This window comes from Leptosomus discolor, chromosome 14 (genome assembly GCF_034619465.1).
Source record: "Leptosomus discolor isolate bLepDis1 chromosome 14, bLepDis1.hap2, whole genome shotgun sequence".
Lineage (NCBI taxonomy): Eukaryota > Metazoa > Chordata > Aves > Leptosomiformes > Leptosomidae > Leptosomus > Leptosomus discolor.
In genome coordinates this window covers 19,283,684-19,296,775 of record NC_141404.1, presented here as the reverse complement: position 1 = coordinate 19,296,775, position 13,092 = coordinate 19,283,684, and the positions used below count along the sequence as shown (strand labels likewise).

Below are 13,092 nucleotides of genomic sequence, written 5' to 3'. Positions count from 1 at the left end.
CCTTTTTTTCATCCAAAGTGCATAGTGAGAACAAGTCAAAGCATTCCTCTTTTCAGTAAGTGTTTGATAGTCTGATCTAGGCATCCTCTTGAGAATGCAATTCTGATGTCTTGCTCTTTTCCAAAATAAAGTTCTGCAGTTCTGACATTCATCAGCCAGGTAAACAAACTTTGCCAGCAAATAGAAGTCCCACTATTGTAAAGAAAATGGATAAGACAAACAGTACGTATGAAGACCCAACCACTGTGTTATTGGGTAATTTATATGGTTGACCTCCAACTTCATTGATGTAAAATCCTATTGGAAATATTAGGGCTGCCATACAGAATAGAATCACTGCAAAGGAAAGAGAAAAGAATGGTCACTGTTGTGTTAAATAATCAAAATATTTACCAGTTCACAGAGCAGTCCAGAAAAGCAAGCAAAATATTCTGACCAAACTGAACAGCTAAGATATTCCAGTAACTTTCTTGCAATGACCGAATAGGCTTTATCTTGCTTTTAAAACATTCCTCACCTACTCCCAAGAAAAACGGAAACACCCTCATTTTGACTGTAATTTCAGTCCTGCTCACTAGATCATAAACTGTCTTTACAGACTAAAAATTTGGTGGATGTACTTCTACCACCATCAATAAGTTCAGTCACAGAGCTCGTTACGTCTCCAGTTATTTTACAGTCATTTTTCCCCAAAGTCAAGACTAACATTCAACATTGAAAAAACTCCTTTTCTATTATCAGAGTTGTCTTTTTCCAACTGTAGTTTACCCTCTCCCATTCTTCCACATAAATTCCTTTTCTGTAAAGTTTTGCTAAAAATAGAAAACACATAGATTGTCATTACAGATTCTTTTAGATTAATATATACCAGTTTCCTGAAGTGATATGAATGTTTCCTTAAGTAATGAAATATCCTTAAGATTTTCCATTGGAATGCAAAAAAAGTTTTCTGATTCAGTTCAATCTAAGCTTCTTAGTGAAAAACTTCAAATTCAGACTCCATGAACAAAGAGAACCAAGCAATGAAGCTTTTTACTTCACCTGAACAGTTAGAATTACGTATATGGTTCGTGCTTACAACTGACTGTGTACAGATGTACAAAAAAGAAACCAGAACTCTTATTAAAGCCATTAATTAGAATTACATTATGGGTTTCACAGGCCTTCAAGTCTCAATAGCGGCCAACATTCCTCACAGCACATTTCAGTACTCTGATCAAATCCAGGAGAGAATATCCAGTGTTGTAATCTTTCTCAGATGACAGCTTCAGTGTTCCTGTAACGTACCTTCGGATAAGTAACCCTGTTTAGTTTAAACATAACAATATGCAGGGCTCTAGTGTCTTGACCAAGGGAATGACTTCCAAATATGGCTCCTCTAAGAGGCAAGATGTTCTTCACAATAAAAAGGATTAGCTTTTGAATTGGTTTGAATGCATATGCAAGAACATAGGTTTTTTATCAGTATTAAGAGTAATGCAGAATTTTATCCAATTCTACCATTTCAGTCAACTATTAGTGCTTTACTCTTATTTTGCCTCTATGTATTTCAGATTTGTTTCAAACATTATTGTGAGCAGAACATGACATCCCAACACCCATTCAGCCAAATCTAAATTACAGCTGGGGGGAGAGATATCCCACCAACCCTACAATGCCACACACCACCACTTCCTAAATGATGCACAGCTAACACTGAAGCCTCTCCTAGTCCTCAGTCTACTTACAAACTTAGCCACGGGAAAAAGAAAATTCAAGCCAAGTTACAATGCTCCTGCCTGAATAAAATGCATTATACGCTAACTTTTTCAGCCTTCTCTCTGTTAACACAGGCTGCTGCTTTTTCTTTGTTAGTAAGGGACATTGGTGCTGTCCTTGTCTCCCCTTTCTCTTCACCACTAAGAGACAGAACAAACTCTGGGGATGCTGTTCCCTGCTTAAGCATCCCCACAAGTCAAACAAGCAACAGTAAAAACCACTGGCAACAGTAATAGTGATCACTTTAATCACTGGTTCCTGTGCACATCAGCAGTGCTGCAGCTGCTTTTGTTTCCAAAGGTACATAAAACAAATTCAGGAGCTTGCCTGTCCCTTTCAGCCTTACCAGGACAAAGTCTCTAGTCTTTCCAAATAAGGAAACGATGAGCTGGAGCAGCCTCAATATTTTTTAATGCAATTTCACTACTGCTCTTTCTGACTAAATACACATGCTCCAGTTTATCCAGCCACAGTGTTACACGCCCATACTAAAACCTTTTTTTTTAATGGACTCCATGTTTATCCAAGACAAACAGTTTATCAGATATTTTATATCTTAATACTCAAAGCTTATTTGCATAGCACAGGTCTCAGCTTTGAGGAAAAAACACTCATGTTCTACAGAAGAGACTAGTTACGGGCATGATGAATCTGAATTCAAAAAGGGACCAAGCAGGACTTGGGCATAAAGGACGGTTTCATAAAACATGATCCACATCAGAACACCAGCTGCTCCCTGCTTTCTGAAACACTTGAAGCAGCTTTCCAACACTCTGAGTCAAGAGCAGCTACCGCCAGGATCGGCCTTTCCTTCCGCTGACAATACTGAGCAGGAAAAAATGAAATGTTCCGTTAGAGGGAGCTCGTGTCTCGCTTGTAATGTACCGGCACCGGCAGATGGGGTTTTAAAGGGAAGAAAAAGAGCACAAGTGAAAAACATCTGGCAACTGCACAGTTAACTACATTCTTGCTCAGCGCTACCTCGTTAGGCCATCTATTAAAACAAAAACAAAGAACCAGCGACCAGACGTTAAACATTAAATAATCTAGAAGGTTTTAATCTATGTGATTACTGGTCCACGTAATTCCACACTACACAACCTAATCCTTAAAAATGTTTCCCTTTTTTAAATTGTATGTTAACCAACAGCTGGACCATCTGAGGAGAGAAAGCTTGGGTAGGCGTTTCTTGAGCAGCTCTGCGTAAGCACAGAAAAGCTCTGTACTCGAGTGGTCCAGAAAACAGCGGTTGATGTGTGATTAGTAACGCAACAGACAATTAGTAACAGTTTGAACAATATTCTGAGGGTGAGTCACATTATCGTAACTCAGCATGCTTCCTATTACATCCAGTTTGTCCCTGAAAAGCATTCAAGTTATTTACAAAACTTCTGTTAGATTTTAACAATTACACACTTATAGGAAATAGCTTTAGGATTCTGAAAACAACCTGCACTTTCAAGATTTTATCTCCTTTATTACATTCAAGAACTATACAGCTGGAAAAATTCTGATGGCCTCACGGATATGGTCGAAGACTAGATCTTCATCCTTCTCAGTCGTAAACCAGTGTTCTTCGAGGTGTGTTGTACATACAGGCACCAGTGCTCCTAGGTCTGAGACCTGCTAGCAGCATTGTACTGCCGAGCAGAGCGTGCGCCTTGTGTTCCTGCCTGAGGACAGAAGGGTGCAGGAACCTCAACTCTCCCTCACTTCACAGCAGAAGAAAAAATAAATTCAGCATGTGCAGGCAGCGTGCAGAACGCTGATGTGCCTACACATTTCAAATATTTACTGCAGAAGTAACCAGCCATCTTCTCTCTTCCACTGTGCATATACACATTGCACATGTCCTGCTGTGAGGGGGTCCGAGCAATTTTCTTAGTATGGCCTGAATTTTTAGCCTACTGAAACAGCAAATAACAAATGGATTTATCAAAGTCTGTGTCAGATTAGGAAGCCTGGCAAAGGAATTATGGCAAAGTTTTGAGAAGTCATTAAAAAAAGACTGCATGATAAATTTATTTTAAAAAAAGAAGAAACTAAGGAGAAAATCCAATATATGAAGTGCTTGGTTAACTTAGTGTGTATTCTTTTAGGAAATTTGTAAGCTAGAGGGTAGGAATTTTTTATAGAAGCTGTAGCCCAAATGTAACTCTCCACATCTGGTTGTATCAACTCAGTAAACGATCAGCAAGCCATAGAGAACTTATCCCTCAACAGCACTTGCTTCTGATTTCATCTTCCTTGGGTAGAAAAATTTGCAGAAAAGACATTTAATGACTATGACTTCTATTACCAAAAAAAATTAGGTGACAAAACACAATAATTTCTAGTCTGCTTCTGAATTGTGGCTGTTAAAAAAAAAAAGAGGTAACAGTTCCTGTAATTCTTTAGCTTGAAATCGTTCTGAGCATCCAATGGCACCTTCAAAAAATCCATGATACAGTGTATTAGAAGAAGGAAAAACCTATGGTCCAGCCATGAGGGAGAGGACTCATTGTAATACTGCTTGCCTCTTTAGTGATGCATAACATAGAAAGCAGCACCTGGTAGAAATCTTTTGTAACTCAAGAAGCACTGGGGAACACTAGGGACAGACATTTGCAGTATAGCTACTGTTAGTTAACAATGTGATTGTTCTGCCCAATTTTTACTTGCATTCCAAAAAGCAAGACCATTATACTCATGAACATTTAAAACCTCAGGCAAAAAGAATAACAGACTTTCTGGCAACTGCTGAAAAACAGGTAGAAATATGATTTTTCTGTCCATCATCTCCTCCCTCGATACATCTCAGAGAAGCTCCCAATTCAGTGGTAGCAGACACAAAATTAACTCCCTTTCTAGTGGTAGCAGATGGTAGAAGACCTGAATCTGTATAAGATGTAAACAGATGTTGTGGGAGCTCTGTGAATTTCTGCAATAGCCAAGGTTGTTGTAACATACGTAAGACCACCTAGGTGGCCTGCACAGAGAATAAGCTCTGGACATTGTTTCTAATTATGGAACCGAACAGTATCTGTCCTAAGGACCATGGAAATTACAACGCTTGAGATTTACCACAGGTTCAGCACATCCTATCTTCTAAACCAGAAGATGGCACATCAAGCACCCTGAAAAGGCAAGGGGTTTACAAAAACTTGAAGCAGGGCTAGCACAAAAGGAGCAGTTTCAGAGATACATGGAACAATACCAAAGCCAGGTTACTTTTTTGCTACCAACTTGTGCCACTATGTCACAGGGCATAATTAGTGACGAAGGGGTATAGAAGCTGGGATGGTAACAGGCAATTAGCTCACACTTGAGCAACCGGTAAATAATACCATGCAAAGGAATAGCTGATCAGACCTTTGGCCGCTATCAACACACAAGGCACAGCTATGAGTTTGCAATATGTTGTTCACTGAAAGAGCACACAAAGACCTGGGCAGTGCACAAACAAACACCAAGAAGGCATCCACTCTCCATTATATTGTATGAATTCAGTACTACAGTTAGCAGGACTCAAATATCAGTGATGGTTTTGATAGTGTCTGCCCAAAGTGACAATACCTATCACATCAGTAGGAATACTTGATTCTTGAAAGACTTTTCTCTACAGAAAGTAAAGGAAAACTTTCACATTTGCCTTTAGACTTTTGTCACTCATGCAGTATCACCTGAAGGAGGGAAATCTCTCTCCTCTCCACAAAGCTGTTTTGCAGAGAAGCCAGAAAGACAAGTTTCTGCGCAGTAAAATCACCAATGGCTGGGAAAGGATGCAAACACTGTGCTAGTAAATACTCGCTCAAGTGGATCCCTTTAGCGTATGCAGGAAAGAGAACTGACAACAATTGTCCTTCCTGTGTCCCTTAGCTAAACAAGACAGACAAGACCACTCTCAGCAATAATTCATATTTATAGGTACATGGTTGAAAAAACCTGGAGTAATCCAAGATGACAAGATTACAAGGAAAAATTCCATGAAAACTATAAGCTATGTATTTATATATAAATTCCAGCATGAACTGGGCAAGAGTGACCTCTTACCAGCTCTCCTTGCTTCGGAGTTGCACAGAAAGGGCTGAGCACAAGGATTCCTCTGCCCTTACGACGATTTACTCTAGACTCCCTTGTCTTTAAAGAGAATGGAGCTGTCAGTCCCAGAGCTGCCCTTGGCTGTCCCAGCAGACTTCCCTGCCTGCCTAGGATAGCCCATACTATGTTGTGTTCAGAAAGTTCTGTGGGAAGAATATCTGCTAGCAGCCTATACTAGACGGTTGAGTCTTGAAATTGCTTGCAGTAGAGACATAATACAACTATGGAGTCTTCCCTACCCCCTTCTAATGTGTTACACATGTTTTCATCTTACAGCACCAGCACTTCACAGGAAGGACCTGTTCATGGTATTCCAAGTTGATTCCACACGGCTACATGTTTCCTAATACCAATCCACAAATCAGTTACCAATTTGTGTTGCCATCCAATGAACCACAGAAGTCACTCTCATCAACTTTTTGAAAAATACAGAACTCTTCCTCCCACTTACTATTTTTTTCAAAAGTGATTTTTCTTACAAGTGAGTTAAGCAATAAAATTTCCCATTATCATTGTTAACAGGAATGCAAAGGTCACAGAGTTGTACGTATTGGAGATGAATACCAAAGACATCGAATTTTAGAATTCTGGCAACACAGCAATCATGTCTTACTAGAATTACGAATAATTCTGACTTGCAAAAGAACAAATTAGTATGTTTCATTATTAAACATCTCATAATAAAAAGGCAATGCTGAAATAAAAGAATGTACTTCTATATTTAGACTTCTAATAACAGACCTTTTGCAAGCCTAAAGAAATCTACAGGAAAAAAACAGCTTTATGGTATCAGATTTTTTGGCTGAACTAACCATCACCGTTGAGGAAAATGAAAGATGCAGGGATATGACAACTGCAGATATTTAAAAAAATATTATAATATGTAAAGCCCAAAATACAAGCTCTGAATCAAGAAAAAAACCCTCAGCAAATAAACTGTGGTATCAACTACTAATATATAGTACTCCAAACACTCTCTTGGCTTCAGCTTACTGTAAGCATCTTCATTTTATATGGCATTTTGAGTTTAAAGCCTCCTTGCATACATCAGATATACATGAAATATGTATAGATAAACAAAGGCACTGGAAAAGCTGGGATGGCATATTCAGTAATACTCATGTCTGCTATTTTAATCATTCACCAGAAAATAAATAAAAGTCAATCACAACGGATACAGCCTTTCAATAGCTCCATTGTCTGCAGGAGCTGCACTATTAATTTAATATGCTGCATAGCAAAGTTGTCAGAAGGATGGCTTTGATTGTACAAGTGCCTTGGTGGAGTACTTTTGTTGAAGCTGAGCGTTCTCTTATATTATTCCCTTCCCCAAAACAAGGTTAAATCTCATTCATATTAAATATCATTAGATGTCACAGAATTCCATTAAACCTCATTTATGCCTATGTAAACCACAAAACTTGCATTTCTAGTTAGTGTTCACACTATCTTTAGTGGTATGTCATAATTCAAGTCAAGTTAAAAGCCCTCAGGTTTTGAGTTTTTTCATGCTGTCATCCCCACCATTAAGGCACCATTTCACAGTAGGGCTAAGCCTGTAATACACACCAAGAAAAGGAAGTTTGAAAGTTATTCCCCTTACTTGTTACAACTGTTTTTATTTTGCACCACAGTAGCCATAGGATATGTTTCCCTATGCAGAAACACTGGGCTGCTAGAGAAGGCTCAGCTGTGAGGAGTTACGCTGGTGCTCCTACGGAGCAGAATCAAAGGAAGCAGAAAAACACCGGTACTCCTCCCTCCAGCTACAGCACTGCTGCAGGTCACTTATGGAAGCAAAAGTCTCAGTGCTGTGAAGCACAGCAGATGCTCTGCAGTGGGCAATCCTCCTGCATAGCCAATTAGGATGCAGATATTCTGAATAAAACACCTGCTGTGAGCATAAAGCAGGACTGAACCAGCAACAACCCTGAATGAGGTATTCATGAGACACCTGAAGCAGGGATGGATTTCAGACTGTAATAAGTCTCAGATGTATCAACTGCCACCTCCTCCTCGGGGAGGGAATTTTCAGTCATTCCATTCTGCTAGGAATAAGTCCTGGATATACAGGAGTGGGGAAGTATGAAAGACTATCAGACACACAATTCAGAACTGACCTCTTCTATCACTGCTCATTTTCTTAGATCAATTTAATGGCACTGCCCAAGGAAGGTAAAGGGGTTGGGCTTTCTTTTCTCTCACCTTGGGCCCACAGACTATTACTCCCTCTCAATTTTAGTCACTTAAGATACCAAACCCTTGATTTTTGAAGAATTTTATTTTTCCCTCAGACATGGTATTTAAAGAGAAGGAATGTTTTGTATAGTAAGAGCCCTAAGCACTGCTCCTTGACAACACTAGAGTGTCATTTTAGACTCCACCAGTTTATCCTGCATACAGGTCAACTGTGTAGTTGAGGTCACTTACTTCCAGTGAAAGCTATCCAGCGGGCATATTTAGTAGCTTCTCTTCGCCAGTGGGAAGCCACCAGCAAACCACATGTGACAGTTAGTGAAATGATTCCCATAATGATGAAAAATAACGTAGTGACCCACTCAGGAGGCAGCCGTGGAGGAATACAGGTCCTGTCACGTCCATGGATGGTTTGACACTGTCGCACAAGGCCAACTGTGAGAGCACCTGAAAATACATAGCAGAGAGGCAAGTAAACTTTCAAAATCCTCTCTGAGGGGCGCTCAGTTGCAAACCAAAGCTCATAATTGTCAAAAAAAAGGGATTCTTTCTTTGATGAACCTTAATAAGCCTTTCAAACACAGAGGATGGGGGGCATGCTTTAAACATCTATCTTCATGTTCTTTCATCATAGGCTTGCACAGTTGAAGTGAGATTGCTGCAAGCTGTATCTGGTTCTTAAGAGGCAATCAAGGTCTAATCAAAGGGATAAAGCACTCCTATAAAGCCTGCCAATATCAGCTAAAGTGGTAGCTGAGTTGTATAGAGGATCACTCCCTCCTCTGTGCAAGATGAAATACTTTTATAATCTTAACAAAATGAGCTGCAGCCCCCTAAAATGCCTTTAATTGTCTAATGCCTTTTCCCCTCATCTGTAAATATAGCTTTAATCCTCAAAGTCTTGCAGCAGAAACTGCATTTGATTCATATTAAGATTTTAAGAACATTTTAAAAAAACTCACACTTCTTGACAGTAGCTCTTTAAGAGTCCCTCTATGCAAGAGACTGGTCAGTCCTTTTGACAGCTAACAAGAGTTACTACATACACAAACTGGGATTTCTACACAAAACATCTATCAAAAAGATCCTAGAAAAAGGACAAGACTGGTATCGGAACCATAAAGTTCTACACAAAATGAGGTATGTTAAATTTTAAAAAAAATCTTATTTAAAATTCAGTTCAGTGCTTTTGAGACTCGTAAAGAAGCTTTAGGTAAGCTTTAATAGGTTCTCTTTATTTGAAAAATTTTAACCAAAATTAACATGCAAGATGAAAATCCATTTCTTCCAGTGTCTCTTAAACATTAAGTCCTATATTTCTCAATGTTGTCCCTTCTCCTGAACTGTCTTCCTAAATAATCACAATTGTCCTTTATTTAAATTAGGAGCAAAGAACAACAGTGGGTAATATTAGAGTCAACATCTTCCTCCACAAATCATTTTAAGTAAATATTGTTACAGCTGACCTGTTTAAAATGAAGAGGGCAACTTAGAAACAATTACCATAAAACTTGGAAGCTTAGGTTTAGCATGTCTTTTGGAGGGAGAAACAACTGTCATACATTTCAGCTTCTTTTTGGAACAGGGAAAAAAAAAAAAAAAAAAAAGAGGCATGAAACAAAGAAGCAAGCCAACAGTCAAAACCAGTCCTAGCATGCACTTCCTAGCACCCTGGAGCCAATTTCTAACAAGCATTCAGATCCTGTCCGCTTACACCTCAGCAGTAAGTACTAGCAGAATCAGCTTCTGAGTTTAGAATCATTTGGTTTAGGTTAGGAGGCAGAATATCATGTTTTATTAGAGGCAGTGCTTCTGATACACTCCTAGAGCATGAGAAGAACCAAGAGCAAAACCGTTACTGAATCAGTTCTGTTGAAGCTTTCCCGTAACCTTTGTTTAGATCACAAAGTTTTAGCCCTATTCAAATACATACTTTTAATTACATATTCATCAACTGAAAGATTCAAAGATTAATTTTCAGCTAAAAGTTGAAGTAAAATCCTTTAAAAAAGTGTCAGTTACAAAACTAACAAAATTGGTATTTTCTACTCCAGATACACAGCAACCACACCACTGCTGTGCACCAGGATCACATAAAACCGAGGCAGAATTACACAGGCAATCTTGCACAGCTCACATCCCTGTACAGTACACAGTTTTACATGAACTGCTTCTCAGTTGCTTTTCCATAGCCTGTAATGTTTTAATTTTACATCAGCTGCTGGGGCAGAAAGGAGATGTGCTTGTGTCCTTGAAAGTCAAGCTCCCCAAAACACGCACACATTGCAGAACCTCACACAAAACACTAAGTAGTTTCCTGTAGTTTGGGGATAAAGAGGCTATTCACTGCAGTATCACAGAACAGGAATTTAATCCAAATCACTCTGCAAGACTAGGATTTAACAACAATTTTACTATACTTACAGCAGAAGTAATTTTTCTCTAAACTGCGTTTCTAATCTGAAGAATGACTTTCGTAAAAATGACTTCACACACTCAATAGATGTTTTCTGAATTCAGAGACCTCTCCTGAATACAGTGGCAATAATTTAGTGCATTTTTAACGTTGGCAAAAACAACAGTGATAAGAACCACTGTGCTGGACTCCATTCCATTTTGTGTTACGTGAAATGGAAAAATCGTTGCTTTAGATGAGCATGTATTAGAAAGAGACAACTAACTCATCTTTCAGATGCAATTTGCAGTTTTTAATGAAGTTATTTTTCAATTAACAAGAGCACATTTAACATGTCAGATTCAGAGAGGACCAAAGCTAAGCCCAATAGTGCCATATCTAGAGGAAACAGAAGAGAACTCCATCTTGAACTACTATTTTTCAGTGCAATTTTCTTGCTGTCAACATCTACTTCTCCAAAGGCTGTTTTTTCTCAAAAAATACCCACCCAACAAACCCACAACTGAAAACAAACAAACAAAAAAAGGTACGGACACACACACACAAAAATCTCTGAACTGTCAGTACCAGGGTAGCAGGCCTTTTGTAAGGCACAAGAATAGTTGCAAGAAACTACTCAGAGTAGGGTTTCCTAAACATCACTTCTGGTGCCCAAGTATGCTGTTCCACTCTTTTTTTTTTTTTTTTTCCCTTTTCTTTTTTTCTTGAATTAGAGTTTTAAAGAGTCAGCAATTCAATTTCAGGATCTGCCACTTTGGAGGAAAAATACTGAACTTTACTTTATGGTTAAGCTTTTGCTAGCACATACTTAGTATTTTCTCTTAACTCTGCTTTATGGATTAAAAATTTGAATTAGATATACTTCATATTCAAGGTTTTGAACCTTGAGTCTGCCAACTCTAGGGAGGCAAATGGAGGGAAAGAAAAGGTCTGTGAACTATTTCTAAAGGTTCCACAAAGGTGACTGGGACAAATAACCTCATTATATGCTCATAAATTTAGTTAAAGTCCAAGTTTAAGTTCACTATACAAGGATACCTCACTTGTGTACCTAAACTGGGCAGAAGGAAATTAAGTGTCATAGCTTGATCCCATAGTGACAAATCTGTTGAATGCAGACTTCAAAAGCAGTCTCCAGTGTGGAAAGATAGTATTTATTAGCCACGAAATTCAAAAGAAGAGTGGCTTTACATGGTATTTTATTGTCTTGGTCCCATTCTAAAGCAATCAAGCAAACAGTTGCCAGGCAGCTGCTGACTAACTTGTTAAAGAAAATCTTGTTTAACCTTATCTAGACTACCATTAAAAGGAGAGACAGAGATACTGAATTGAACAGTCTCCTTCTGCCGGCAGTTAGAGAACAGCCCAACAGTCCATCTCAAGTCAGTCACCAAATTCCACTCTGATCCCTAGGTAAAAGAGGTTTTCAGTCGTTCCCTCAGCACAATTCTAGCATAATTGCTGAAAATCTAAGCACCTAACACAGGTATAAAACAAACAGCACAGCTAATGCTAGTAGATTAGGCAGCTCAAGGACGGATACAGCCCTGAAACATGTGCAGCGGAGTAACCACACCTGCCCATCCTCCATCCCCCATCGGGATGCACAGCCATCGGGAGCTACAATGACAATCTGGAGATGCAGGGGGCCACTCCCTTTCTCTCGCATGTCTCTGCCTTTGTAGCTTCCGAGACTGGCATTATGCAGGTCAGTAGAGCTAGAGTGAGTGGTGATCAGGATATATATTTCTAATCACTAAATACGTGATTCAGCCTTCATCAAAACAGAGAATGCTGCACTGAGCAAATGTCAGTGAAGTGGTCCTCGGTCTTTGCCAGTAAGTCTATTCCCTAAAGTGCCAGTGCATTTCAAACATGTTAAACAACCTTCCAGTAGTGACAGTCTGGCTATAAACAGGACTCCAGATTACCTCAGTGAAAGATTTTATCATATTCCTACACTACCTCACCCAACACCTCCAGACCACCAGTAATGCTCATTTTCGGACACTGTGTATTTTCACTAGAATCACCAATAAAAAGATTCTTTAACATCATCATCTTAACACCATCACTTGGGAGCATCACCTGTTTAACAATTAACCATTGAGGGAAAGAGGGGAAAAGGCACCAAACCAAAGGCAAGCCCCTTCCCCTTTGTGCAGATGTGCGGCTGCCAGGGAGCCAACCCAACAGTCCCACTCCAGCCCCGCTGGTGCTGTGCCATCCCTCTCCCGTTTCCGTGGTAACTACAGAGCCACCAAGGAGGAATCACACCCTACGGAGAGAAACAAAGATTGCTGCGGCCCTTGCACTCCCCCACCTCTCCCTCATTTCTGAATTATTAAAAGTGGCACAGCGATACCATGGCTGGAAAGCGGTAGCATAATAAAAGCTATTCTGATGTTCACTGTTCATCCATTATTTGATTGTCACCCAGGATCAAGTGGGCCAGAGGACACAGGAGAGGTGCCACTGCCACGAAGAGCTTACCATAGCATAAGAAGCAACTAATATGGTAAAAGCACAATGCAGTGAACAAGGTGGGGCTCAAACGTTAGAAGGTCACAGAGCTCAGCAGCCACACTCTCACGAACATACGAAGCACAAATCCTCAGAACAGCTCTTGCTCATATGGCTTG

At 39.5% G+C, this 13,092-nt stretch overlaps 1 protein-coding gene across 1 annotated transcript in view; it reads right to left on the bottom strand.

The window, feature by feature from the left end:
* Nucleotides 1–151: 151 nt before the first annotated feature.
* MOSMO (modulator of smoothened) overlaps nt 152–13,092 on the bottom strand; it is a 29,109-nt gene continuing 16,168 nt past the window's right edge. Inside the window, exons 2-3 of the mRNA XM_086473224.1 lie at nt 8,269–8,481; nt 152–336 (exon numbers count right to left, since the gene is read on the bottom strand). Of these exons, the coding sequence (XP_086329350.1) occupies nt 152–336; nt 8,269–8,481 (398 nt within the window). The remainder of the gene's footprint in view (nt 337–8,268; nt 8,482–13,092) is intronic.